Source organism: Miscanthus floridulus, chromosome 6, assembly GCF_019320115.1.
Source record: "Miscanthus floridulus cultivar M001 chromosome 6, ASM1932011v1, whole genome shotgun sequence".
Lineage (NCBI taxonomy): Eukaryota > Viridiplantae > Streptophyta > Magnoliopsida > Poales > Poaceae > Miscanthus > Miscanthus floridulus.
The window spans coordinates 94,337,057-94,362,026 of record NC_089585.1 but is presented as its reverse complement, the minus strand read 5'-3'; the positions used below and the strand labels follow the sequence as shown (position 1 = coordinate 94,362,026).

The following is a 24,970-nucleotide window of genomic DNA, read 5'->3' as shown; positions in this document are numbered from 1 at the left end:
GATGGCACGGGGGGTGGTGTACGGGTGCACGAGGAACGGTGGTGCACTGTTGGTGTGGGGTGGTGCTCCGACGACGTGGGGGGAGGGGTTAGGCGCGGGGTTGAAATGACTTTGTAAAATTTCAACCCGTGCCTTACTTTTATACCAAGGGTTCATCACTGCCGGTTGTAAGTTCTAAACCGACAGTGATGAGGAAACATCAGTGTCGGGCCATTCCTCGAACCGGCAGTGATGGAGGTGTAGCAGTTAGGGGTTAAGTACAATATCTTTTCCCTTTCTTTCATATTCCTTCGACTGGCTCAACGGTTAAGACCCCGCAATTTAGCCCCCGAGACTCGTGTTCGAGTCCCAGGTGGCCCAAACTTTTTGGTTCAATTTTATAAATTATTAAATGACTTTGGGAAATTTCACCCCGCGCCTTTTTGTTATCCCAATGGTTCATTACTGCCGGTTGTAAGTCTAAATCGACAGTGATGAAGCAACATTACTGCCGGACCATTCTTTGAACCGGTAAGTGATTGCGGTGTAGCGGTTACGGGTTAAGTAGGATATCTTTTCCCTTTTTTTCGAATTCCTTCGACTGGCTCAACGGTTAAGACCCCGCAATTTAGCCATCGAGACCCGTGTTCGAGTCCCTAGATGGCCCAAAATTTTTTGTTTAATTTTATAATTTATTAAGTGCTCTAAAAGGTCAAAATGAAAAAATAAATTAGCCTTGACACACCTCCTATAATAGCGCAGCGGTTAAGTCTCAGAACTCTACTGCCCGAGACCCGAGCTCAAACCCAAGGGCTGTCACAATTTTTTTATTTTTTTATATATCACTGCTGGTTTTCAAAATAAACCGAGAGTGATAACCGGTATCACTGTCAGTTTTGTCTCATCACAGCTGGTTTTTTGAAACCGACAGTGATGTTTATATATATAAAAAAATTTCTTTTATATACTGAATAAATAGAAGCATGTGTATTCCTATGTCGAAATGACTTGAATTTTTTTTGGCAAGCATATACACCCAAATTAAGGCTCCACACAAGATCTTAGGTTTTTTTATTAGTTTTATTAGTTATTATATTTTTCTGTGTGCTGAATGAGACAAAAGAGGGTGAATTTCATCTTGGACGCAACAAATTTTTTCATCGACCTCCACAAAATTATTATCCCTATGACACATTAGAGCCTGTGTAAAAGTTTGGCACCATTCTAGATCTTTTCATGGGTAGACTCAGTTCAACCTATAATTAATCGGTGTCGTCATGCGGAAAATTCAATTAAACCTCAGAAAGTAGCAAACCATCTCCGAAAAATCTCAAACTAGATGTTTCCTTCACACGTGGCACGTGCAAGCCTAAGAAAAAGTTTGAGACCAATACAACACCAGAATGCATATGGACCATAGAAACCTTGATAACCTATGTGTATAGTCATGGTTCGATGAAAAGGCTCATGTATCACTGTGAAGCATGTATACTCCTGTCTATGTCGAAATGGCTTGAATTTTTTTACAAGCATATATACCCAAATTAAGGTCCCAAACAAGATCTGAGGTTTTTCTGATTATTTTTTATTAATATAATTTTCTCTATGCTAAATGAGACAAAAGAGGGTGAATTACATCTTGGACCCAATAGATTTTTTCATCGACCTCCACAAAATTCTTATTCCTAGGGCACACTAGAGCCTGTGTAAAAGTTTGACACCATTCCGGATCTTTTCGTGCATAGACTCAGTTCAACCTATAATTAATCGACGTCGTTGCGTGGAAATTCAATTAAATCTCAGAAAGTAGCAAACCATCTCCGGAAAATTCCAAACTTGATGTTTTCTTCACCTATGTCACGTGAAAGCCTGAGAATAATTTTGAGACCAATACTGACACCAAAATGTATATTTCTAGTTGTCCAACAAATGTTATACGAATTACATGCATGACAATAATTAAACACACAATCCATACGAATTAAAATTAGAACTCAATTAAACTACAACCTTAAAAACCTAGCTAAATAAACATTAATTACTATCAGGAATCACTGCCGGGAATCGATCGGACCACGCACACTAACATGCCTCTATAGCCATATATGGTAATTGATGTCATATTATGTATTCCGCTTATATCGATGAAGGTCAATGCCCGTATGAGTGCACTCTCTCGTGCCTCATAATACCGAAAGAATGGTCGGCCATAGATGTAACCTACTAAACGACTACTGCCCCCATTAGTAATCCTTATGTAGTACTGACATCCTTCTATAGTGAGCTGGCCGAGGATTCCAATGCAGAAGTCCCAATCGAACCCGAGTTGCTCCGTAGCTTGGTCTAGAATGGCCCATAAGCCACATGCAGCATAGGTAAGGTCCTAGGAGCGCAATCTGCATGCGGAGAAAAAGAAAAAAATAGAGAATGTTATTACAATAATAAAGAACAAATAATCATGACTCAGGTATAAGTGACCATTTTACCACATTCGCACAGTTGTAGCTCACAAACTATTCACTTGCTTGTGGGACGGGGATATCACCAGTATTCAAACCAAGTGCCTTGAAGTGCGAGAAATCAGACACATCATAGCAAACACGTCGAAGTGCCTCTAAACAGATACGCATGACACTGAATTGGGCGCTTATCATGTCTGGGCTCTGTCTTCCCGTCTCGTGGATATGGTTCCGATGATTTGCACCCCTCAAAGGGATGGAAAAACTGAGTTCACACGTCCATAGCCGACCACTTGCATTAGATGTCGTGTTCTCGACTGATGTCCGAGATAAAGAACCAGCTAAGTGTTGTTCGTAGCCAATCTATTGGGGATATAGTCTGCGACATATATGTATGCAACAATGATATTAAACTAATTACACTTATTTGTTAGCATAAAAAAACAAAACATGTTGGAAAATATTTCATACAATAGCTAGAACAGGGAATCGTGGAATGGCCATATTAGGAGCGAATGGCTCATCGCCAGGGTGGAAACCTGGTTCTTATGGTGGGGGAGGTCCGTTGTTCATACCACCTGATCGATAAAATACAAAAAAAAATATGAACATAAAGTATATGCACAAAAAATTCTTCCAAGTAAAATGTGGCAACATAATTAAATATAGATCGAATGCAAGGAATAAGAATATACATAAATGTAGAATGCAAAGAAATATGAATATAAATATAGATCAAATGAATATAGATAGAATATTGGAGAAGACAACATATCAATACCATTGAAAAATATAGGAGCCATGACCCAATCACGTAGAGAGAGAGTGGATTTCTTGAGAAGAGAGAGTGAAACGTGAGAAATGAGACTGTGAGAGTTCGTGGGTGGGTGGGATCGATGTATGTGGTCGACAGTTTATTTTATATAGGGGGGCATGAACATCAATGTCGGTTTGTTTATAGAACTAACAGTGAAAGTTAATATCACTGCTGGTTTTTAAATAGAACCGACAGAGAAAGTGAATATCACTGCTAGTTTGTAAATAGATCCGACAGTGAATGTGCATATATGTAAAGGATATATTTATTTAGATAGTAAGAGGGAAAAGTTTACCAACAACGATATATTTGTTTAGATAGTACAGAAATACATCAAAAAATAACAAAAATATTAGAAATAAATTACATATACGATAACAAAGACCTTACACTAAAATTCCATATACGATAACAAAGACCTATTTGCGTACAGGTCAATGTTACAATCAATGTGTATCGACACATTATAATTTAACCACCTGAGTAGCATTTTTCTTGCACCAACTAAGGTCATACAGCAGCACCGAGGTGGTCTACGAGCTATACCAGTTGGAGATGACAAGATGGCATCGATGAATCCATGCCTCTGCTATACATGGGCTTTTTCTTGGTGCAGTCTAGATGCGCACCACAACGCATGGCTCTGTGAACCTCGTGGCATCTCCAATCTTCAGCGTTGCTCTATCTTTAGTAGCATTCTTCTAGTACCTCTTGTGTGCACCATTTTGGTGGACTACGACGCATAACGATATTTATGGTTTGTTGTAAGAGGAAAATACTGTATCATGGCTTAAAAGCCCTGGCTAAAACCAACATGCATGGAGAGACTTCCTAGCAGGGTGCCATTTTATAGGCTAGCTATCGCAGTTGGTCGGAGCAGTGCTCCTGTTGTGGTGATCGAGCACTATTGGCCCATGAGGGAATATTCATATCTTCATTGGTTTTGTTAAAAAACCGGCAGTGATTCCACGTATCACTGTCGGTTTTTAAGAAAAAACTGACTAGCGATAGACCTGACAAACTGATAGTTTTTATTTTTTGAAATCAGAGTCACTGCCGCGGGCTCTAGATAAAAAATAAAAAAATTGTCCCATCTGGGTTTTGAACCGAGGGAGCGAGAAAGAGGGATTAGTGGCTTAACCACGGCGTTAAAGGAGGATTTACATTAGGAAACATTTTGTTATCATTTTTATAGTTTATGTTGAGGTTCATTTAATTCTATAAAAATATAAAAAAAGTTTGCCGCACCTAGGATTTGAACCAAGGGTGCGAGTTTCACGGTAGCTGGCTTTTACTACTGCGCTATGATAGGGAGTACGTCAAGGTATGTTTTCTTTTTTGTTTTATCCTCTGAACGAGAGTTAATTAATTCAAGGTCCAGATTATAGGGCCTTAACCGCTGCGCTAGCATTAAGGATTACGTTAGTTTAGGTTATGTTTTTTCTTTTATCCGTTTAGTGCATATAAATACATATAATTTATTGTAAAATAATACAAATATTTGTGTCTTGATTATTTAATTCCATGATAATTAATTAATGGTCTATAATTATCAAATAATAGTGTTTCTGAACATCATCCCAATATTTGATTACATAGTCAATTATTTAATTTTAGAGAAGCACACAAAATATAAATTAGATTACATAGTTGGTGAACAATGTCCGAATAATGATTATATAGTTAACAATAATCTAACTATCTTTAGGTGCATCAATAATGAGGTCCTCATTGTGATCAAGCCATACGTAAGCAGGTTCATCACCCTCTTGAAGGATAGGTAGGGGTACGTTCACCCCGAATGGAGGCATTTCCTGATAGCCCCTGTAGTCTTCTTCGTCCGTCACTCCATCGACACCTGATAATCTTCCTTTTCCCTTCTAGGACTACTTTTAGCCTTCCTTTTGTCTTGTTGTCCCTTGCATAGAAGACTTGCATAACATCTCTTATAAGGATGAAGGGGTCGTCTCTGTATGCGGTCTTAGTGAGATCAATGGTAGTGCAACCCTTCACTGTCAGTGTTGATTTTCTCAAGCCGAACCCACTAGCAACAAAAAAGAGCTGCCTTCAATGGACCATAGGCTAGCTCCTATATCTCCTCTATAAAACCATAGTATGTTGCCTACACGTTGTCATTTTTGTCGTGAGCATCAAAACAAACACCACAATTTTGGTAGGTGCTCTTTCCATCATGCTTTTTTATGTAAAATGTGAATCCATAGATCTCATACCCTTGGTACTTAAGATATGTACTCAAAGGTCCCTTGGCTAAGGCATCTAGTTGATTACCCAACTTTATTCCAAGCAAGCAACGTCGCAACCAGTTGATAAATTCCTCCTTATGTTTTTTATCCAGACAAGCCTATGACCTGCTCAGATACAGAGTTTGCAGTGATTGCCTGTGCTTGTCAATGTATGGCATCACACCCATGGCTTGCTAGAGAACAACGAACTGTGTCTATCTAAAAGAAATAGGGTCATCTACTATAATAGCTTTCTCTCCGATCGTTCCTTTGTCACGTAGTCTTCCCTCGTGACAAGATTCTAGAACTCCGACCCTTTTGATGTCCAGATAATATGTGTAGAACTCAATGGCCTCCTCTATTGACCATCCTTCAACCATGCCCCCTTCTAGCCTAGATCTGTTCCTAACATACCTCCTGAAAACTTTCATCAATCTTTCGAAAGGGAACATCTGATGTAGGTACATTGGGCCAAGGGCTCTAATTTGGTCAACAAGATGAATGAGCAGATGTAATGAGATATCAAAGTAAGTCGATGAGAATTACATCTCAAGCCTAATGAGAGTTTCAGCTATGTCCCGCAGTAGCTGCTCTAGCGTGGACACATCAATGACCTTTTTTGAGATTGTGTTGAAGAACGAGCAAAGCTTTATGATTGGAGTGCGGACCTTTAGGGGGAGGATACCATGTAGGGCAACAGGGAGCAACTGATTCATAATAACATGACAGTCATGGGCCTTCATAGGGCCATAGTTGAACTTAAGTTCTCTCATATCACTAGCCTCTTTGGGTTTGCTTAGTAGCCTATCGGGACTTTGAGTTCATTGAAGAAAGAAATAAGTGCACGCTTTTCTTCCTTCTTCAATGTCCATGACGCAACCGAAAGTTTGAGCTGGCCATTCTCTAGCTCCATAGGATGCAACTCCTTCCTAATTCCCAAGTGTTGCATGTCCAGGCATGTGGATAGTGAATCGTTGCAATGTCCCCCCGGTGTCCATCAAGGTGTTAAGAGTGTTAACGCATACATTTTTAGTGATGTGCATGAGATCAAGACAGTGGCATACACTCAGAAATGGCCAGTAAGGTAGTGTCGGATTCATAAACTCGGGGTCCCTCGCAGACTGGCTTCCTAACAAAGGCTCGGCCTAAATAGACAAACACGCAACTCATGGGCTGGCCCAAGTATCTAAAACAATAGGCTAGAAGGGCTATCCAATCATCGACTAGAAGGTCTGGCTGAAGAGGAGCGACGCCTATTTTTTGACTCTGGCCACCTCACCGACCGGAAGGCTCACTTCGGTCTCTAGCCCGCCTCCAGTCGGCCTCTCTGACCGAAAGGCCTGGCCAAAGCACTACTTTCGACTTTGACCCCATGTCTCCGACCGAAGAACGCATAAACTTGCTCACTGCTCTTCTCTGACTGGCGCAATCAGAGCCGACTGGGACCAACCAACCGGGGACACCCGCTCGGAAAGGACCAGAGAACGAACGGAGAAAGCAAAGTGAAGCGCACAAGTCAAACCATGATACCAGGAACTGTACCATGTACGCCTACAGAAATAGTACTCTGCAACCTCCCTGACACAAATAGTGTTGTAGGCGCTGACATTTTCCCTATAGTATTGTGGGCGCCATAAACTCCCATACGGTAAGGCTCCCCCACATGCCTCTGGGCATCTACAGTGTTGTGGGCACCGGTATTTACCGTACCAAGCGAACATGGTGAAACTCCTCACATGCCTATGGGCATCAACAGTATAGCATGTATAGACGTCTGCCATACCCGAACAGAACGACAGAACCTCCCACATGCATCCGACATCCAATAGTGTTGTGAGCGCCTACCATCATCCCGTACCCGCCGGCATGGGCAACAAGGCTTAGAAGCATATGTACTCTCTCCCTCTCACTTGTAAGGCCATCCCCTTCATCTATAAAAGGGGATGCACTCTCAACCAACAAGGAGGTCATTCCATTTTTAACTTGATCGATCAAGTTCACTAGTACACAACCACAGAACCGTCAGGTTTGAACCTCAAGCACATGCTTGAACACTTAGCTCATAGCGGGGCTCATGTCACTCTCAGCCCCTCTGACCAGAGTCCGACCGGACCTCTTGTACCCACATCTTTCTCCTTCTCATTTGTAACCCCACTGCAAACTTTGAGCACCTGGGCTCAGGAATAAAGTCACCAAGTGACTCAAACTAGATGTAGGGCACGTTGCCTGAACCAGTATAAACCCTGTGTCATTGAGTGCTAGGCCACCTCTGATCGCAACGTACGGCAAAACTATAAATATTTACTTGTTGGTCACTTTCTGCACCAACAGGTAGTTTCCAGAAAACTGATTTTTTCTTCCAAATGCTCTCATCAGGCGCTGCTACTGCATTGTCCCCCTTTCCAAGGACAACCTCTAGTTTGTTAAGTTCTCAAAGTATCACAGGCCTGTCTCGATATTTTAGAGCTAAGCGTTTCTCAATAGTACCATTGAAATCTTTTCTGTTCCTTCGGTAAGGGTGATCATTAGGTAGGAACCTACGGTGTCCCATATAAATTATCTTTGAGTTATTTGGCAGATTTACCGCATCGGTGTTGTCCAAGCACTCAACACATCTAGTATAGCCTTTTGTCTTCTCTCCGGACAACAAACCTCGACCTGGCAGGTCGGTGATTGTAGCGATAAGTACTCCCTTGATCATGACATGTTCCTTTTTGTACTCGTCCCAAACATCTGGCAACACCCTTTTAAACATCTCCACTAGTTCATCGATCACTGGTTTCAGAAACACATCGATGTCATTCCTAGGTTGTCTTGACCCTTGGATTAGTAGTGGCATCTGGATATACGACCGTTTCATACAGACCCAAGGTGGAAGGTTGTATATACAGAGCGTCACTAGCCAGGTGCTATGATTGCTTCTAACCTGGTCGAAAGGATTCATCCCATCTGTGCTCAAAGCAAACCAGAGGTGCCTTACCTCTCTACCGATGTCCTTATAGAACATAGTATTAACAGTCCTCCAGTCATGCCCATCGGTGGGGTGCCTCATCATTGTATCTTTCTTACACTCTTCACCATGCCAGCGCAACAGCTTGGCTGACTTTACACATGCAAATAGCCTATGCACCTAGGGAGCTATAGGGAAATACCAAATGACCTTTACGGGACCTCCTCTGGTCTTGATACCCTCATCTGATGACCCTTCCTTGTACCATGGAGCTTCACACTTGGGGCACTTGTCCAAGTCTTAGTATTTTTTTCCATGGTACAATATGCAATCATTGGAACACGCATGAATTTTTTCAACCTCGAGGCCGATGGGGTAGATCATTTGCTTGGCCAAGTATGTCTTTTCTGGCAACTCATTTTTTCTGGGAGCATTTTCCTTATTATACATAACAACTGATCGAAGCCTTTATCGCTCAATCCAATTGTAGATTTGAACTCTAACAACATGATGTCGGCTTCCAGTTTGCTCATTGGATAATTCCTATACAATGGTGTTTTGCCATCTTATCTCATTTTCTCTAGCTTTCTTAGCTATCTTTCACTAAGACATCCAGTCTCTACATTACTTAGCAGTGAGAAATGCCATCATTATCCTCGGTGTCATCAACTAGCGTGTTTCTAAACACATTATTAATTGTGGCCATAGGTTCTGTGTTGACACCGGGTTCCTCGTCAGCATCGTGGATGGATACATCAGGCATGTCCACATCATCATTGTTTTCCTATAGAACATTCACACCAACCTCGCCATGCATAGTCCATATCATATAGTTTGGCATGAACCCCCTGGTAATCAAGTGTGATAGTATAGACTCAATTTGATGAAAGTTCCTTTGATTCTTGCAATCTTTGCATGGACAGAAGATAGGGTTCCCATTCCCAACATGGGCTTTGGCATCGGTGATAAATTGGTTGACGCCATGTATGTACCACTTGTCTGTACGGGACAGATGCATCCACTCTTGATCCATCTCTGCACAAAAAATACTAAGACAGTAATTATAAAGAATTAATAAGAAATCGAGCTTCATGAACAACAATTGTAGCTCGAAAGTACCATTTTTGGAAAACATTATTGTACACTAATTATTGGAAAATTGAAATTGGTAGCCCCGACCCTATAAATTGAAAATCGTAGTAAAAAACAATTATTGCACAATAATGAAGAGCATCTATTCTACTCTACTTCTAAGAACTAATTATAGCATAACATACTAACAATGATGATCTTAACCACCATAGAATAATTAGCTAGGAATTTAAATGTGTTCATAGACACCAACCTTTTAGATGATGGATTCACCACAATTTGAGCCTTGCACAAATGTCCAATTGGAAAAGTGCTCTCTAGAATGGAGAAAGAACTAGAATGAAAATTAAGCAATGTAGCCATCAAAACGACGCTAATTAAGCAACAAAATCAAAGGAGTGGATGTTTGTTATTAACCTTAAAGCAAAAAGATCAAGCCATTCTTCAAAATCTAAGCCCTAGCTTCATGGTGAAAAGCAGACGCAACAATGGAGGGAAGGGTCCAAACGCGCGCCTCTATTCTCAGGATGGAAGAGAGGAGGAAGAAGAGGACGGCTGCAACCTTTTTGTGTTGTAGGTTTATCACCGTCGGTTGTTAGCTAGAACCGACAGTGATAGATCCAAATCACTGTCGGCTCTTGGCTTAAACCGGCAGTGATGAATGGCCGTCAAAACACTATCGGTTCAAGCCACAAACCGGCAGTGATGTGGTCCTTCACTGCCAGTTTTAGCCTAACTCCAATCATTTTTTTATTTTCAAGCTCATAACCGGCAGCGAAGGTACATCACTGCCAGTTGTCACAAATCCGGCAGTGATGTCTAAATCTGGGGTAGTGTTTGCCAGGAGGTGAAGAAGGTCCTCTTGCAAGCAAAAAATGGCTGATATCAAGACTTTTACTGGGCAACACTTTCTAGCTCTAGATGTAAAGTCGATGAAGGTGCAATCATGGGATCTTGTTAAAGAGGTGTTTGTGTAACTGAAGAATCTGCAATGGGATGAGGAGGTTCAAAGGTGTCTTAGATAGGTTTATTAGTGTGTTCTGGTTTCTTTTTCAGTTTCTGGTTTAGGTGTTTTGGTCAGCTCTTTAGGCCCAAGTTATGTCTTCTGTTAATGTGGTGTTGGAGTGGTGCTTACATTTGCTGAATGGGATTCCATTCACGGTGCTGTAAATGTTTAACCTATCTTTTGGCTCTAGTTGAAAGAGTGGTGCTTGGCCCTAAAACTCTAAAATATAAAAAATAGAAACATATTAAAAAAATTAAAGTAGAAAGCATTAATCTAAAAAAAATTCTTACATATCATGAATGCACTGCATCTTGAGTGCATGAGTCCACCACCCTAGTTTGGAGGCGCTAATTGATTGAGACACTAAGTTGTCAAGGAGGTTGTGTGTGCACTAGAGGTGGATTGTGATGGGAGAATTGTGATAGGAGAAGCCGAGTGGGCTCTAGGGGTTTGTTGGAGGTAGGGGGCTTGCGCCCCCTGTCCTCCATTAATATCCACTGACCCTCTTTCTTCAACATGCTCAAGAGACTAATTAATATCGTAGAAACATGTACCATTTCGACCCTGGAGTGCCTACATGTACAACGAGCCTCATTATCTGCTACTTGCTAGTATTTCTATCTAAGTTTTCATACACCTAGCTTATAAGTGTGGTGTGAAACCTAACCATACACAAACACGATTTCATGACACCTTCTTACTAACCATTGTTTAAAAAATAGGGTAAGTATGTTGTTTTATGTCAAATTCTAAATTTTTTGGATTTTGAAATGTGAATACGAAGCAAAAATAAAGCAATGGTTTTTCTCAAGTTTTCAAGATTTTTTGCCAACCTTTACTAAAAACAATGTTTTCTATATTAAACTAATGAATCATAGTCACATGATTTTCACGAGTAGCTTAATTTAGTGGAATAAAAATAATGTTTTCTATATTAAACTAATCAATCATAGTGTAAGAACCTCAGATCTCACATGCTGTTTCCTTATCACTCCACCTCAAAGCCACTTGTGACTAAGGGAGCGTTTGGCACATAGAAATGTTCTAGATTGTAGCCTTGAAACCAAGAATCGGTGCCAAATAGCTAAACCAATTATTTTCATATTTTGTATTGAGTGCTCAAATCAACAAAAGCCTGGTTTCTCATGCAAATCACCTCCTTTGTTTCTTTGCCTCACCTGCTAGCAATTGTACTTTTAGTTATATAATCCCTTTTAGTGCAATAAGTTAAAATGGATTCTATTTAAATTGTTCTTGTCAACAAATCAAAGCTTCAGAATATATTTATATTTATATCTTTTTTAGAAAACATATTACCTTCTAATGAGTAAGAATCCAGCCTACAAGTCAAAAAAAATTACAAAGCGATTCTGATTCATCATATGGAACGTTTCTTGAGAGAATCTGAATCCAAAACGTTTATAGGAGAATCTAAATCCCTACCGAACACACCCTAATTAGTGATATGATCCTTTTGTATTCACTTTAACAAATAATGTAATGCATATTTAAAACCCTAGATAAATTCTAATGGAAAAAGTTTGAACAGAGAAGTTTTAGTACTGTCGGCACGAAAATGTCGACAGCACAGCAAGCCGGAAGGATCTGCTTAGGATAAGCCCGGAAATCCGCTTGGCTTCAACACAGGGTTAACCGATCCTACGAATTTCTCCCGAGACGTGCCAGTCAATTTGACCTACAATTGACAAGGAGAGAAAGTTTATCAGTAATTTAAGGTGGAACATACCGGTCTTTGCCCAGACAGTTCCAAGTGTGCCGCTTCGGGAACAGCCAGATGAGAAAATTAACTAAATAGCCGATACACGAAGAAATCAGCTGTTATGGACAGTAAAGCTTATGGATCGTGATTGATTTTATGTTGATAAGTACAATGCCTGTAGATATAAGTGAAATCATCAACTAGGTGGATATTACCGGTGTGAATCATTGAGCCGATGAATCTAATCGAGAAAGGATATAACATGCAAACAAATCGGCTGTCTAGTACAAATAGATCTACAAACGTTCTGAATCTAATCTATTACCATCAACAGTGAGGTTCGACCGGATCGATGGCAGCTATGAGGATAATAACAAACTAAAACCTTAGAATCCGTAAAACCATCTACACATCGACAGGCTTTCCTGAAAGACACGCTATATATGTGAAAGCTCAAAGCAGATCGACTGAAATAGCCGATTCAGGTGAAAAGGGACTACGACGTGTGAATAATCGACTATTTCACAGTGGACAAACATATGAACTCATCAGACATAACCTACTATCTCTAATAGTGGGGTTCGATCGGATCGATGCAGCCGTGATAAAGACAACAAATCAAACCTTTAAAATAAATAGATCTATTCATATTTAACAGAATTATGGAGACACACTATAGTCGTTAAAACATAGGCGATCGGCTATTTAGCCGATACAGACATAGCAAACATTTAAGGTCATGCCTAATCGAGAATAAATCTACTAACTAGCATCCTCCAATCTACAGTGCTATTAGTGGGGATCGACCAGAACGTTACAACCATAATAGCGAAACTATAGACCAGATTTAACTATCCAGCAAACCTCTCCAAGATCATACACGCCTTAACCGCGTACTATGCACGATCAAGATCGAAATAGAACAGCCGATAAAACATAACTCGTCGCTCAAAGTAAGAAACATCGTGTTGTTACAAAGTAAACGACAGACTAAAAGGATATGAGGCCGATCTAAATCGATCTCGACCGGACAGATTGATGTTGCTATAAACTAATAACAGTAAGAACATTAGCAAGATCGGTAACTTAATAAATCTACTCGAAGGACGCCACCCTTAGGTAGAGCCGATAACTTGACCTTAATCTAATTCGAGCAGTGGAGGTCGACTGGATCGATGCAGCCGTACTTGAACTAGACAAGAGTCGATGACTAGCTTATACTAGAGTTCGCAGTGGAGGTCAAACTTAACCGATGCAGCCGTACAAACAGAAGTATAAGCCATGATGGTACTTACAGACAAGCCGGAGGTCGGCCAGACCGATGCAGCTCTGTTTGCTGAAGAACTCGCCTGAGATCTACACTACTCCTACTCCTAAGGGCTGGCACAGAGCCAAAAAAGTAAATTGTATTTTATTGATTGGATGTTCTTCTACTCCTATTCCTTGATGACACGATCTTGGAAGCTTCGAGTTTCCGCGTTCTTCTTTCCAAATTTTGGTGTAAACAAGTACTACAACTTTTTTTTATCCGTACGAGGTCATTTGATTTAAAAAATGAATTTTAAATCTTGAAAAACTAGAAAAAAATTTTGGGTCTTATCAACAATTACAATGTTGCAGATCTCTTAGAGCACTACAACTTATGTTTAGGTCGTTCCTCCATTGAAGGTCATTTGAAAAATTCAAATAAATATAAGATTTCAAATTCTAAAATGATTTTGAATAAAAAGTAGCCAACTAAAAAAATTCCAGGTCTCTTCCAATACTACTACTTTGGTTTAGGTTGTTTTGAAAAATTCAGAACAATTAAATTTCAAATTCTAAAACTTAAGACATAATTTCTAGACCATGAATGATTTCAAATAAAATAGTAGTCAACTATAAAGTTACAGATCTCTTCGCGTGGTACAACTTTGATATAAAGTTTGTCTTGATCTACATGTATGTAGAAAAGTTATGATTTTACTGTGATACATCTATTTTTGAAGACGTGCTAAATTGCCAACAGGCTCAAGAAATCCATTCATTGAGATGAGTGGAATTTTCAGCCACCTCTAGAAATAGATCTATTTCTAGAGACAGTTGTAAAGCCTAGCCTCTTCTAGAAATGACATTTTTAGAGGTGGTTAGGCTTTACGTTTACCGCTAAAAATAAAGGGTATTTTTCCAGAGGTAGTTGGATTTTCCCAGCACCTCTAAAAAATTATTCCTAGAGACAAGCTGGCTGATAAACCATATTTGAAGGTAGTTCTTCGTAGAGCCGTCTCTGGACTAAAAGAGAGGGACCTTTAAAAATAGTTTTCTATACATAGTAGTGTTATTCACTATCATAAACTTGGTTAAATTTCAAATAGTTTGATTTGATAATTTGATAGAATTGTATTCTCTCCCCGGTGGAGGGAAACATTGCCATCAACGTACAAGGAGTGAGAGTTTCAGTACAAGAACAAGGAGTATACATGTCATGAATCTTCTTGGATTTTTGTGGTACTGGTCAAGTGGTCATCCTATCCGTTCAAAAGAGAGGTGAATCAGTTCAAAAAAAGCTTTGGATACCACTTCTTACCACTTCTTAGGCCCCGCTCGTTTCGCTAGAAAAACAAGTCGAAACACTGTTTCAGCTTATTTGTTGTGAAGAGAAAAATACTGTTTCGACTGAAAAAATAAGTTGAAAAAGACGGATTAAAAGAATAGTTCTCTCCCCGCTTCTCAGTTCGAAAAAACACTCACGATGTGGCAAACGTTACCAGAACTGCTTTGGCATTTCCCAGCTTTCCTCGGCGATTACTGGTAACCAACTCGGTCTTATCCGGTCAAAAAAAAGCCAGGCAGTAGAGTTAATGGCAGTGGATAGACTGTGGTTGTTTGCTGCATGCACGGCCTGTTTCCTTCTCTTCGCTCCGTCCCTCCAATTACAATAGCTTGGCCTTGGCTTGTTGTGACGTGGCATTGAATGCATGGGAGATCCAAAAGAGTGAATGAACGGGAGAGTTGAGTGCAGTTCGCGAATTTTGAGAATTCGGTTACTGTAGTGTAGCACTTTCATTTTTATTTAGCAATTAGTGTTCAATTATGGACTAATTAGCCTCAAAACGTTCGTCTCGCAATTTTCAACCAAACTGTGCAATTAGTTTTTTTTTCGTCTACTATTTAATGCTCCATACACGTATCGTAAGATTTGATGTGATGGCTACTGTAGTACTTTTTGAGAAACTGCAACGAGTATACATTCCAACAAATAGAGCGTTTGTTGGAGAAGTTGTTGCATGCAGTAAATGGCGGGAGGAGATGCGTGCACGGGTACTGTACGTGTGCGCTGCATGCATCCATGCACGACGAAAGAGAACGGGGACCCGGCCGGCACCGGCAGTGCTGAACTGCTGATGGGAGAATTCCTGGTCCAAGGCAGTAATGGCATTGCCATCTGCTGTGACGAGGAACGACAGGTGATTTATTGATGGGGTGGTTTGACTCGAGAAGGCCGGGCCGGCGTGCACACATCATGCATGGTGACTGCATCTTGAGTGGAAGGTTTCATACTACAGAATAAGCTATCAACGTCGACTCTATCACTACCAAAATTTTAAAACCGACACTGATAGATGCATCACTGTCAGTTCATAAGAAAAAAGACTATCACCGTCGGATTTTCTAACAAACCGACAGTGATATTATCACTGTCGGTATGTAATAAAAGCCAGTAGTGATGTCTATCACTCCCGGTTGCATTTTCACGAACCGGCAGTCATCTATAGGCTTCGGACCCAAAATTTTTATTCAGGATAGTTAACTCGTCCGTGCGGCCACCAAATCCACCTCGCTCTCTCTCCTCTCTCTAATATCTCTCTCTGCTCTCTCTCCTCTCTCTCTCTCTCTCATATTTCTCCGCTCCTCATACCTCCTCCATATTTTCTCAAATCTCCTCTCCAAATCCACCTCGCTGCGGCCGCCGATGAGCGGTCGAGACGCCGGCGCGGCGAAGGCATGAGGCCGCCGCGAACGCGAGGCCGCCGTGGGCGCTGGCGAGCGGTCGAGATCTCGGCGCGGCTTCTTCCTCCTGGTGCTGGCGAGCGGATCCACCCGGTGACCGGCGCGAGTTCTTCCTCCCAGTGACCGACGCGAGCTCTTCCTCCCAGCGACCGGCACGAGCGCGGCTCGGGCGACCGGCGCAAGCGCGGGCGGGCGGCTCGCGTGGATCCACCTCGGCAGCAGGAGGGCGAGAAGCACCGGTGGCTCACGGTACTCTTTCTCTTCCCCGACAATTTTTCCTTCCCGGTGCTCTTTCTCCTCTCTCACACTCTTTCTCCTCAGATCTTGCATTTGAGCGGCGAGGGGCGGCCTCCGCCGTGAGACCAAGCTCACCCTTCCCTGCAGAATCTCCACTCTCTCCCCCTACCCTCACTCTATGTTGTATGAATCAATTTGTGGATGAGTTGATTTGTGATGTGTTGAACCCTTCTGTGTGATGTATGAATCGATTCGATTTGTGGATGAGTTGATTTGTGTTGTGTTGAATCCCTCCTCCTTTGTCTATGATGTATGAGTTGTTTCTTGTATGAACTGCTTGATGGAGCGGCGGTGGGGGGAGCTAGCGAGCATGGCCGTGGTGGCGGTAGCTAGCAAGCATGGCGGTGGCGGTGGTAGGCAACAAGCTTGCTTGCTATACTTTTTTTTTGTTTTTTAAAGCTTATCATTGCCGGGTGAAGTGCCGGCACTGATAGCGAAGAGGCATCACTGCCGATACACCAGCGTCGGTTCAAAATCCGACAATGAAGACGGTATTTGAACCGACAGTGATGTGAAAAACTAGGGTAGTGCGTATTGATGTTGTGACAAATCTTTAGACATCGTTGAACATCTTTAGCCTTTGGGTATGCTTCAGGTCTACACACAATACGCACTACTACACAAACTATTCTTTAAAAAAAGATTTGATTTTTAAAGAACAGAATAATATTATTTTACTCTCTTTGTCTTCACTCTCAGAGTCTTCTCAAAGCACGTGAAATGTATTTAGATATTTGGGGCGAGTTTAATTCGGCAAAGTTTACACCTGCAAACTTTGCATAGTGCACGATTCTCCACTGTAGCATTTTGTTTGTATTTGTGAATTATTGTCCAAACATTGACTAATTAGGCTCAAAAGATTCGTCTCGCAAAGTTAAAGCAAACTGTGCAATTAGTTTTTGGTTTCGTCTACATTTAGTACTTCATGTACGTACTGCAAATTTGATGTAACGGAGAATCTTCTTTTTGCATAGTGCACTTTTGGAGAACAAACAAGGGCTCGCTCGTCGCTATCCAGTCTTCTCTCTCCTTTGTCGACGCGCCGGCTTATGTCGCCCCTTGGGACGCTCTTATCCCTCCTGTTTCGATCTTTAGGAGCTAGCTGCTAGGCCCTTATTATCACTTGTAGCTATTTAAACAATAACACGTGTTTTTCTTTCTTTCTTTTTTATTTTCACGAATCCTATGTTCTCAGGACTGGTTCGATCCGACCGGTGCAGCCGGCTGGAAGATGTAGACCTCCTGCGCAGGTCTCTGTGCTCTGCTGAAGTCGTGTGTGTCTCCTCGTGGGGGTCGACCCTGACACCTGCCTATGGGAACACGAACATGCACGAGGCCCGCACCGCACGAATGGCAGAGAGACAAGGAACGGTGCTGCAGAAACTGCGGAAGGCAATCCCGTCGCTCGTGGGCTCCTGGCAGATGCAGCGGCCACCGGACCAGAGCCGCGGTCCGCAGACCGCAGTCAATGCCATGCCAAGGGGACGCCTGTTCGGGACCTCCTCACCGCCGTGTACGGGACCACGGAAAACGGTGCCCGCGGCCCTCCCTTCTCGTACTTCTTTTCTTTCTCATCGACCGCATGCACTCCACGTCACGGTCGGCATGGTTAACTTCCTAACTAGCTATGCGATAATCGGCCCTGCTCGTTGGCTGAAATTTGGCTGCTGCTGCTGCTTATGCACTGAAACAGTGCTGAAGAATAGGGCTGCGGAAAACACTGTTTCCCTTCCTTTTTAGCTGTCCATGGACGCTCCATGATGCATGCATATGCATGGACCATGACATATATTGCCTTGCCTAGCTGCAGAGATTTGCTTGGGCTAATTTTTAAATGGCTGATCTTGTGCAATCCAAGATGATCCAGGCTTGTGCGTGTGTTTGTTTGTGTCCGCTCCGCTGATGGATCCGCGGCACGGAAAACCTAGCTCGTTTGGCGGAAGCGCGCCCTACATGCTTACTTCTGAGTTCTGAACCCAGGTCGTCTGGTTTCTTCGGCCTCCTATTCAATTGGCGGGCTGACGGGCGAGTTAGGGAGATCGATTAAACAAATTGCCAGGGACCGCCTCGGTTGTTGACTTGCAAGCCTCCCCATTTCTCTTCTCACCCATCATCAATCCAGTGCTGTGCATGCAGCAGACGAGTGATGAGATGAGACAGCGGCGTCTGCAGACTGCTTGCATGGGTCGTCGTCTCCTTTTCTCCGATCAACAGGTTTTCAGCTTTGCAGATCTTCCACGAGACCGTGATCCTGGAATCCTTTGTGTTTGTTCGAGTTATAGGACCGTGGTACAAAAACGTACACAGAACCGTTCAAAAAAAAACGTACACAGACGCTTGGAGTATATTGCTCAATTGTTGTGGAGGCGGCGTACGAGTACGGTACATCTTCATGGCCCCTTGGATGGGGATCAAGCGTACACCCAGTTTGTTTCAAAATAAAAAAAGAAGAGCGTACACCCGGTGCCAGTAAGCAAGTTATGGGCCGGCCCGGCCTCGGCAGCCCAACGTTCGTCGTCCGCCGACGGGCCGCGTGGATGAATGCAGCGCAGCAATCGTCAGGATTCAGGAACTAGTGTCTACTAATGATGCCAATTTTAAAAGAAACAAGTCTATCTGAGCCTCTCAATTTTTATGGTCACACGAAAGGTAAGTAGTCTGGTAATTACAAGAGCCTCAGCGGTGGTCCTAGGTTCGACTTTGTGCGAGCGAATATTCCAAAGTTTAACGGGGTAGTCGACAGTGAGGCGTCTGTGGGGCCCAGTCTATGAAGAAGCTCATAGGGATAACGTGTGCATTATACTGTGTAATAATTTTGAAAAAAACTTTTATGGCCACCCGATTTATCTTCTTATGTACAAGATTAATTTTTTTACCTTACCTTTTAGAACTGTTCCCTATTTTGATGGTGGTTTTGCCGATGTGGCGTTACGGTGTTAAATCGGGCTAAGTTAAAAGTTTTAGGAGGTAAATTAGATTAGAAATATTTTTAAAAAATATCCAAAGTTTGTAAAAATAAATTTACATCCAAATATTTTTAAATGAAAATAATGCAATAAAAAATCCTACATTAGACTTTTGACTCTTTTATATGGCTATGTAGTGAATAGTCGTAAGCTTGTGGCTTAGATTCTAGATGGCCCTACGAGCCTCATATAGTAATTCTTAGGGGTGGGTAAAGATTCATCAAAATTGATTAAACAAACCAAATCAATTTAAATGAAAATGTTGGTTGACCAAAATTTTCGTGATCTATTCGATGAAGACTTTTGTGCTATATGGTTAACCAAAATTTATTTAATTTTGAGTTGGCCTTAACCAATTTAACTAAAACTCTTTCTGACTATTATATTAAACAATAAAATTGTGCCCACTTGTATATTTAAATGTATTTCTATGAGACTTTATTTGCTAGAAGCATTCTTTGTTGTTTTTCCTTTTGTTTTATCACATGATGCATTTCTTGTTAGGTGCTTTCCAATATAAATGTTGTTGTATTATCTCTTGTAATGAGGGCCGATTAACCGAACTATTTCGATCAAAACCGAATTTGGTTGGTGAAAGCTCTAGTTTGGTTTTGGTGAATTGATGAAACCCTAAGTGCTAACCTAGTTTATCAAGTGATCATGACATAGGTAGCACACTTCAAGTAGAGAAGCTAATGAAGATCATAGCATGACAATGATGATGGCATGGCGATGATCAAGGGCTTAAACTTGAAATGAAGAAAGAGAAAAACAAAAAGCTCAAGGCAAAGGTATAAACCATAGGAGCTATTTTGTTTTGGTGATCAAGACACTTAGAGAGTGTGATCACATTTAGGTTTGATAGCCGTACTATTAAGAGGGGTGAAACTCGTATCGGAATGCGGTTATCAAAGTGCCACTAGATGCTCTAACTCATTGCATATGCATTTAGGATCTAGTGGAGTGCTAACACCCTTGAAAATATTTGTGAAAATATGCTAACACATGTGCACAAGGTGTTTGCAGGGTTGAGATGGGTTTGGGTCCCTCTCTCCCTCCCGCCGAGCTTGCGAGGCGGGATTCGGCGTTTTCGGGAAAATGAAATGTCTATTTTCTATTGCGCCGGATGCAAAATTCTTGGTGATTGGCACATTTGGGCAAGGGTGAAGAAGTTAGAGTTGAAATGGAGTTGGTCGAAATGATGCTGGCGTCGGTCTACTGACCGGACGCTGGGTCACTCAGCGACCGGACGCTGAAAGGCTGCGTCCGGTCGAGCTGTCAGACGGCACAGTAGGCTAGGGTTGAGCACCGGACGCTGGCTGCGTCCGGTCAAGGTGGACCGGACGCGTCCGGTCAGAAAAACATGCCTCGGGAAGCTTACTGGAAACGACCGGACGCTGGAGCTTTAGCGTCCGGTCAGTTTTACAGGAGCGTCCGGTCAGCTTCGTAGCCGTTGGAATCTGACGAACAGCGTTTGAAGGGGATGACATGTGGCGTCCATCGGGCGACCGGACGCTGAGGGCCAGCGTCCGGTCAGTTTGACCGGAGCGTCCGGTCAGAGCGCGTTTTGCCCAGTGAAGGGGTATAACGGCTCTATTTGATGGGGGCTCTATTTATAGCCCCATGGCCGGCTGTGGCTCATATCTTTGGCCATTTTCATTGACATAGCAACCTTGTGAGTTAAGCCAAAGCCCTCCCACTCATCTACATCATTGTTTCATCATCATAGTGAGATTGGGAGTGATCCAAGTGCATTGCTTGAGTGATTGCATCTAGAGGCACTTAGTGATCGTGTTTCGCTGTGGATTTCGCTTGTTACTCTTGGTGGTTGCCGCCACCTAGACGGCTTGGAGCAGCGAGGATCGTCGAGCGGAGGTGGTGATTGTCTCCGGCTCCGATCGTGGTGATTGTGAGGGGTTCTTGACCTTTCCCCGGCGGAGCGCCAAAAGGTACTCTAGTGGATTGCTCGTGGCTTGTGTGATCCTCATCTTGTGTTGGTTGTGCGGCACCCTATTGAGGGTTTGGCGTGTGAAGCCAATTAGCACGTGAACCTCCAAGTGAGTGAATCACCACAACGAGGAGTAGCTTGCCGGCAAGCAAGTGAACCTCGGTAAAAATCATTGTCTTCATCATTGATTCCGAGGTGATTGGTCATCATTGTTATTCATCTTTGTGATTGATTGGTTCATTCATCTACACGGCGGTATAACCCTCTTGATCACTCTCTTTACTTTACCGCAAACTAGTTGACAAGCTCTTTAGTGTAGCTAGTTGTGAGAGCTTGCATGCTTGGTTGGTGTGGCTCTTTAGTTAGCCTTTGAGAGCACACTAACATAGGGTAGTGTCATTGCTCTTGTGTGAATTGACACTATCTAAACTAGAATTGTGGTAGGTGGCTTGCATTTTGAGTAGGCTAGCGCAACACTCGCTTCGCCTCATAATTGTCTAACCATTTGGTTAAGTATTGTTGTAGAAATTTTTATTAGGCTATTCACCCCCCCCCTCTAGCCATTAGGACCTTTCAGTTGGTTATTTTCTAACAACAATTCGGTTAACACTTTGCTAAAACCAAAATTCTAAATAACCAATTTCATCAAATTAACTGAATGTGCAGGCCTACTAAGAGCATGTCCAAGTTTTCCTAAAATTTAGTCTCTAAATCATCACTCGAGTATAAATCGCTTTCTATCAAAGTTCAAAAAGGCGACGCCTTGGCTCTGCTAGGCGCAACTAGTCGCTAGTCGAAGGGTGCCTGCCTGGCCTATGGGGGGTAGGCGAACATCTGGGCGCTAGGTGGCGTGGAGGCGCGTGTAACACCCCAGGTGTTTGCCACCAGTTAAGCAATGGGTTTGAGCTAAAACATGGTATATTAAGTGATGATGAAGATGTCAAGGTCAAACCTATAGAAACGAGCCCCAACCTAAACTTGGATATTGCACCTTTTGCTCGCCTATAGACCCCTTTTCAAGATATATGCTTGGGTGGTGTGATTGGGATATCTTCATGTGTCTCACATCAATACCCATCTATATTGGATACTCGAAAAGTTTCATGAAGTTTGGAATCAAAAAGTCACATGAAATGATAAGTTATATCCTTATTGGAATGACTTTGCGAAGTGCTTGAATTGCACTATTAAGTGAATGAGAACATGAGATGTCAACCAAACCTTGCAACCTTGCCAAAATGACTCTAGATGAACTCTACAACAAAAGTCATGAAAGGTTCATGTTGGGCAAATGCCAAGAAAATGCTCCAATGGATCAAAAAGGATAATTTAAGCTTTATCATGATCCTACTTTGGTCAAAGTAGAACAACAGGTTCTATACCAGTTTTGAGGTTGGACCTTAAATGAAAGTTGTAGTCCATATCATGTAGAACAAACTTTGTTTTTGGACTAAGAGCTAGATCATCTTGGAAGCAAGTCAAATCGAGGTCACAAGATCAAATTTGCTGTTGATTTCAGCACTTAGAAATATTCTAAGTCTGGAATTTCGCTAAGCAACGACGTTGGCATTCCGCGTTCTCCGAAATTCGTTAAGCAACTTGAGTTGGTCCAAAAATAAAAGTTGAAGGTTATATTATGGAGAAGAGCCTGCAAAAAGTTGCACTGAGTTTGACCGAGTTTTGACCTCTGAAGGCGAGTTCCCGTGACCGTTATCAACATGTTGACACTGTCATTTTGAGGCTTAATTACCCGCTGTTACAGAGCTCAAATGATCAGGCACCTTAAATGATAAACGTAGAGTAGGCCGAGGTGAGCAAACTTTATTTTTGGCCCACTGTCTGATTCAGCCCGGATGCGGCCCAACTCGGCTCCCCACCTCGCCCTCACCGACGCGCGCCACCTGCTCGACCGATTGCCGTCGTGGCGCTGTGCATGGCCGCCGCACGCCCCACCATGCCGACGCGTGCGCCTGCCTCCCTGCTGCACCCATGCGCCCTACTTGAGTGAGCATCGAATCCCAGAGCGCCCGCCCTCACTCCCTCTGCCCTTTCCTCGCTCTGCTCCGCGCCGGGATGCGCGTCCGCCATGGCCGAGCTCCGAGCTCGCCGGTGCCGCGGCTGTTTTCCCCTCTCAGCCCCCCTCGCTCCTCACGAGCAACGCCATCAGCTTCGCCTCCCTCGCCTGCACGCCGTGCTCGTGCTCGCCGTCCAAAACCATGCTGGGAGCACCGCAGTCGCCGGCCACCGTCGCCTCCGACCACCAGTGCGCATGGCCGGTCCACCTCGGGCCACCTCTCGGCCATTCGAGACCACCAGCGGGCGCGCGCGGGACCCCTAGTGCTCCTCCGCCACTCCATCGCCGCCGACAAGCCTCCTCTGGCCGGCACCGCGAGCCTTCGACGGCCTCCTCTGCTTTGAACCCCGTCAAGGACTTCATGCAAGAATTCGAAGAAAGGGAGGGTCTTATCTGCAATGTCATAGACTCATGTGAATAGTGCCGTAAGGACTGGTTTGTAATTATTTTGCAGGAACTTTGGAAATTCATAGTAAATCGTAGAAAATTCATAAAATAGTAAATGAGGACTTTTTGGAATCCTTGTGAAATTGTCTATGCAGTGAATCTATAATATGGCATGTTTTAGTTTAAATATTTTGCGGTAAAAATAGATTTGTGCAGTAAGGTTGTAATGCTAGTTGAATTTGTTATTTTTCATAACTGTAGATCTAGGGCTCCAAATGAAGTGAAATTTTTGTGGCATGCTACTCATGTGATAGTTGATGTGTGGTAAAAATTTCATGAGTATTGGATGAAGTATAAGTGAGTTATTGGTTTATCTTGCTCTCACATGAATTCTTGCTTTAGCAACTTGTCTTTTTCATATAGGTTGCTATACATATCCAAATGGAGTGAAATTTGTACAGTAGACTATTGAGAGGATATGGGAGCCACTGTAATTTTTGTAGAAGTTATTGTGCACTTTTGGTATATGTTCATTAAGTCACCTTGTTATCTAAAATAAATTAAGAAATGCATTAAAAGAATTTATTTGGTCATGGACACTAGGTTTTCTGGTGTTCTTTAGTCATGTGTGAAATGTTGGTAAAGTTGGTTTTGCCCAATTATGTATTTGCAACATAAGTTAATAATTATTTTCTTGCCAATGTGGTTTATGGACAGATCTGGGAACTTAGCAAAGTTCTTTATGATAATGTGCTTTGTTGTGAAACTTGTTTATACAAAAGTTGTAGATAATTCATGTATCTAGCTTCTATTAAAATTTGGTATCATTTGGCCAAGTAGTTTAAGAGTTACTGCTGTTTAAAGTTGGGTTTCAGAAATGGCTGTTTTCTGTCAATTGTGGACCAGTTTCTATAAATGGATATATTTGACTTAGTTAACTTGAGAATCATGCTAAGATGATTAAAGATGAATTGTAGAAAATTTCATAAGCTTTCCATAATGTCTTCTTGTAAGTCATTTGGATTTGTGTAACTCCAGTTAT

At 42.4% G+C, this 24,970-nt stretch overlaps 2 protein-coding genes across 2 annotated transcripts in view; one reads left to right on the top strand and one right to left on the bottom strand.

The window, feature by feature from the left end:
* The window catches only part of LOC136460838 (uncharacterized), a 29,469-nt gene extending 12,883 nt beyond the window's left edge, over positions 1-16,586 (bottom strand). The window contains exon 1 of the mRNA XM_066460390.1: positions 16,165-16,586. Within this exon, the coding sequence (XP_066316487.1) occupies positions 16,165-16,586 (422 nt within the window). The remainder of the gene's footprint in view (positions 1-16,164) is intronic.
* Positions 16,587-23,320: 6,734 nt separating this feature from the next.
* LOC136460837 (proline-rich receptor-like protein kinase PERK2) lies at positions 23,321-23,962 on the top strand. Its single transcript, XM_066460389.1, has one exon. The coding sequence runs from the start codon at positions 23,321-23,323 to the stop codon at positions 23,960-23,962; it is 642 nt and encodes a 213-aa protein (XP_066316486.1).
* The last annotated feature ends 1,008 nt before the right edge of the window (positions 23,963-24,970 follow it).

Coding starts and splice junctions, on each gene's coding strand:
- LOC136460837 (XM_066460389.1), top strand. CDS start 23,321: ATGCGGCCCAACTCGGCTCCCCACCTCGCCCTCACCGACGCGCGCCAC.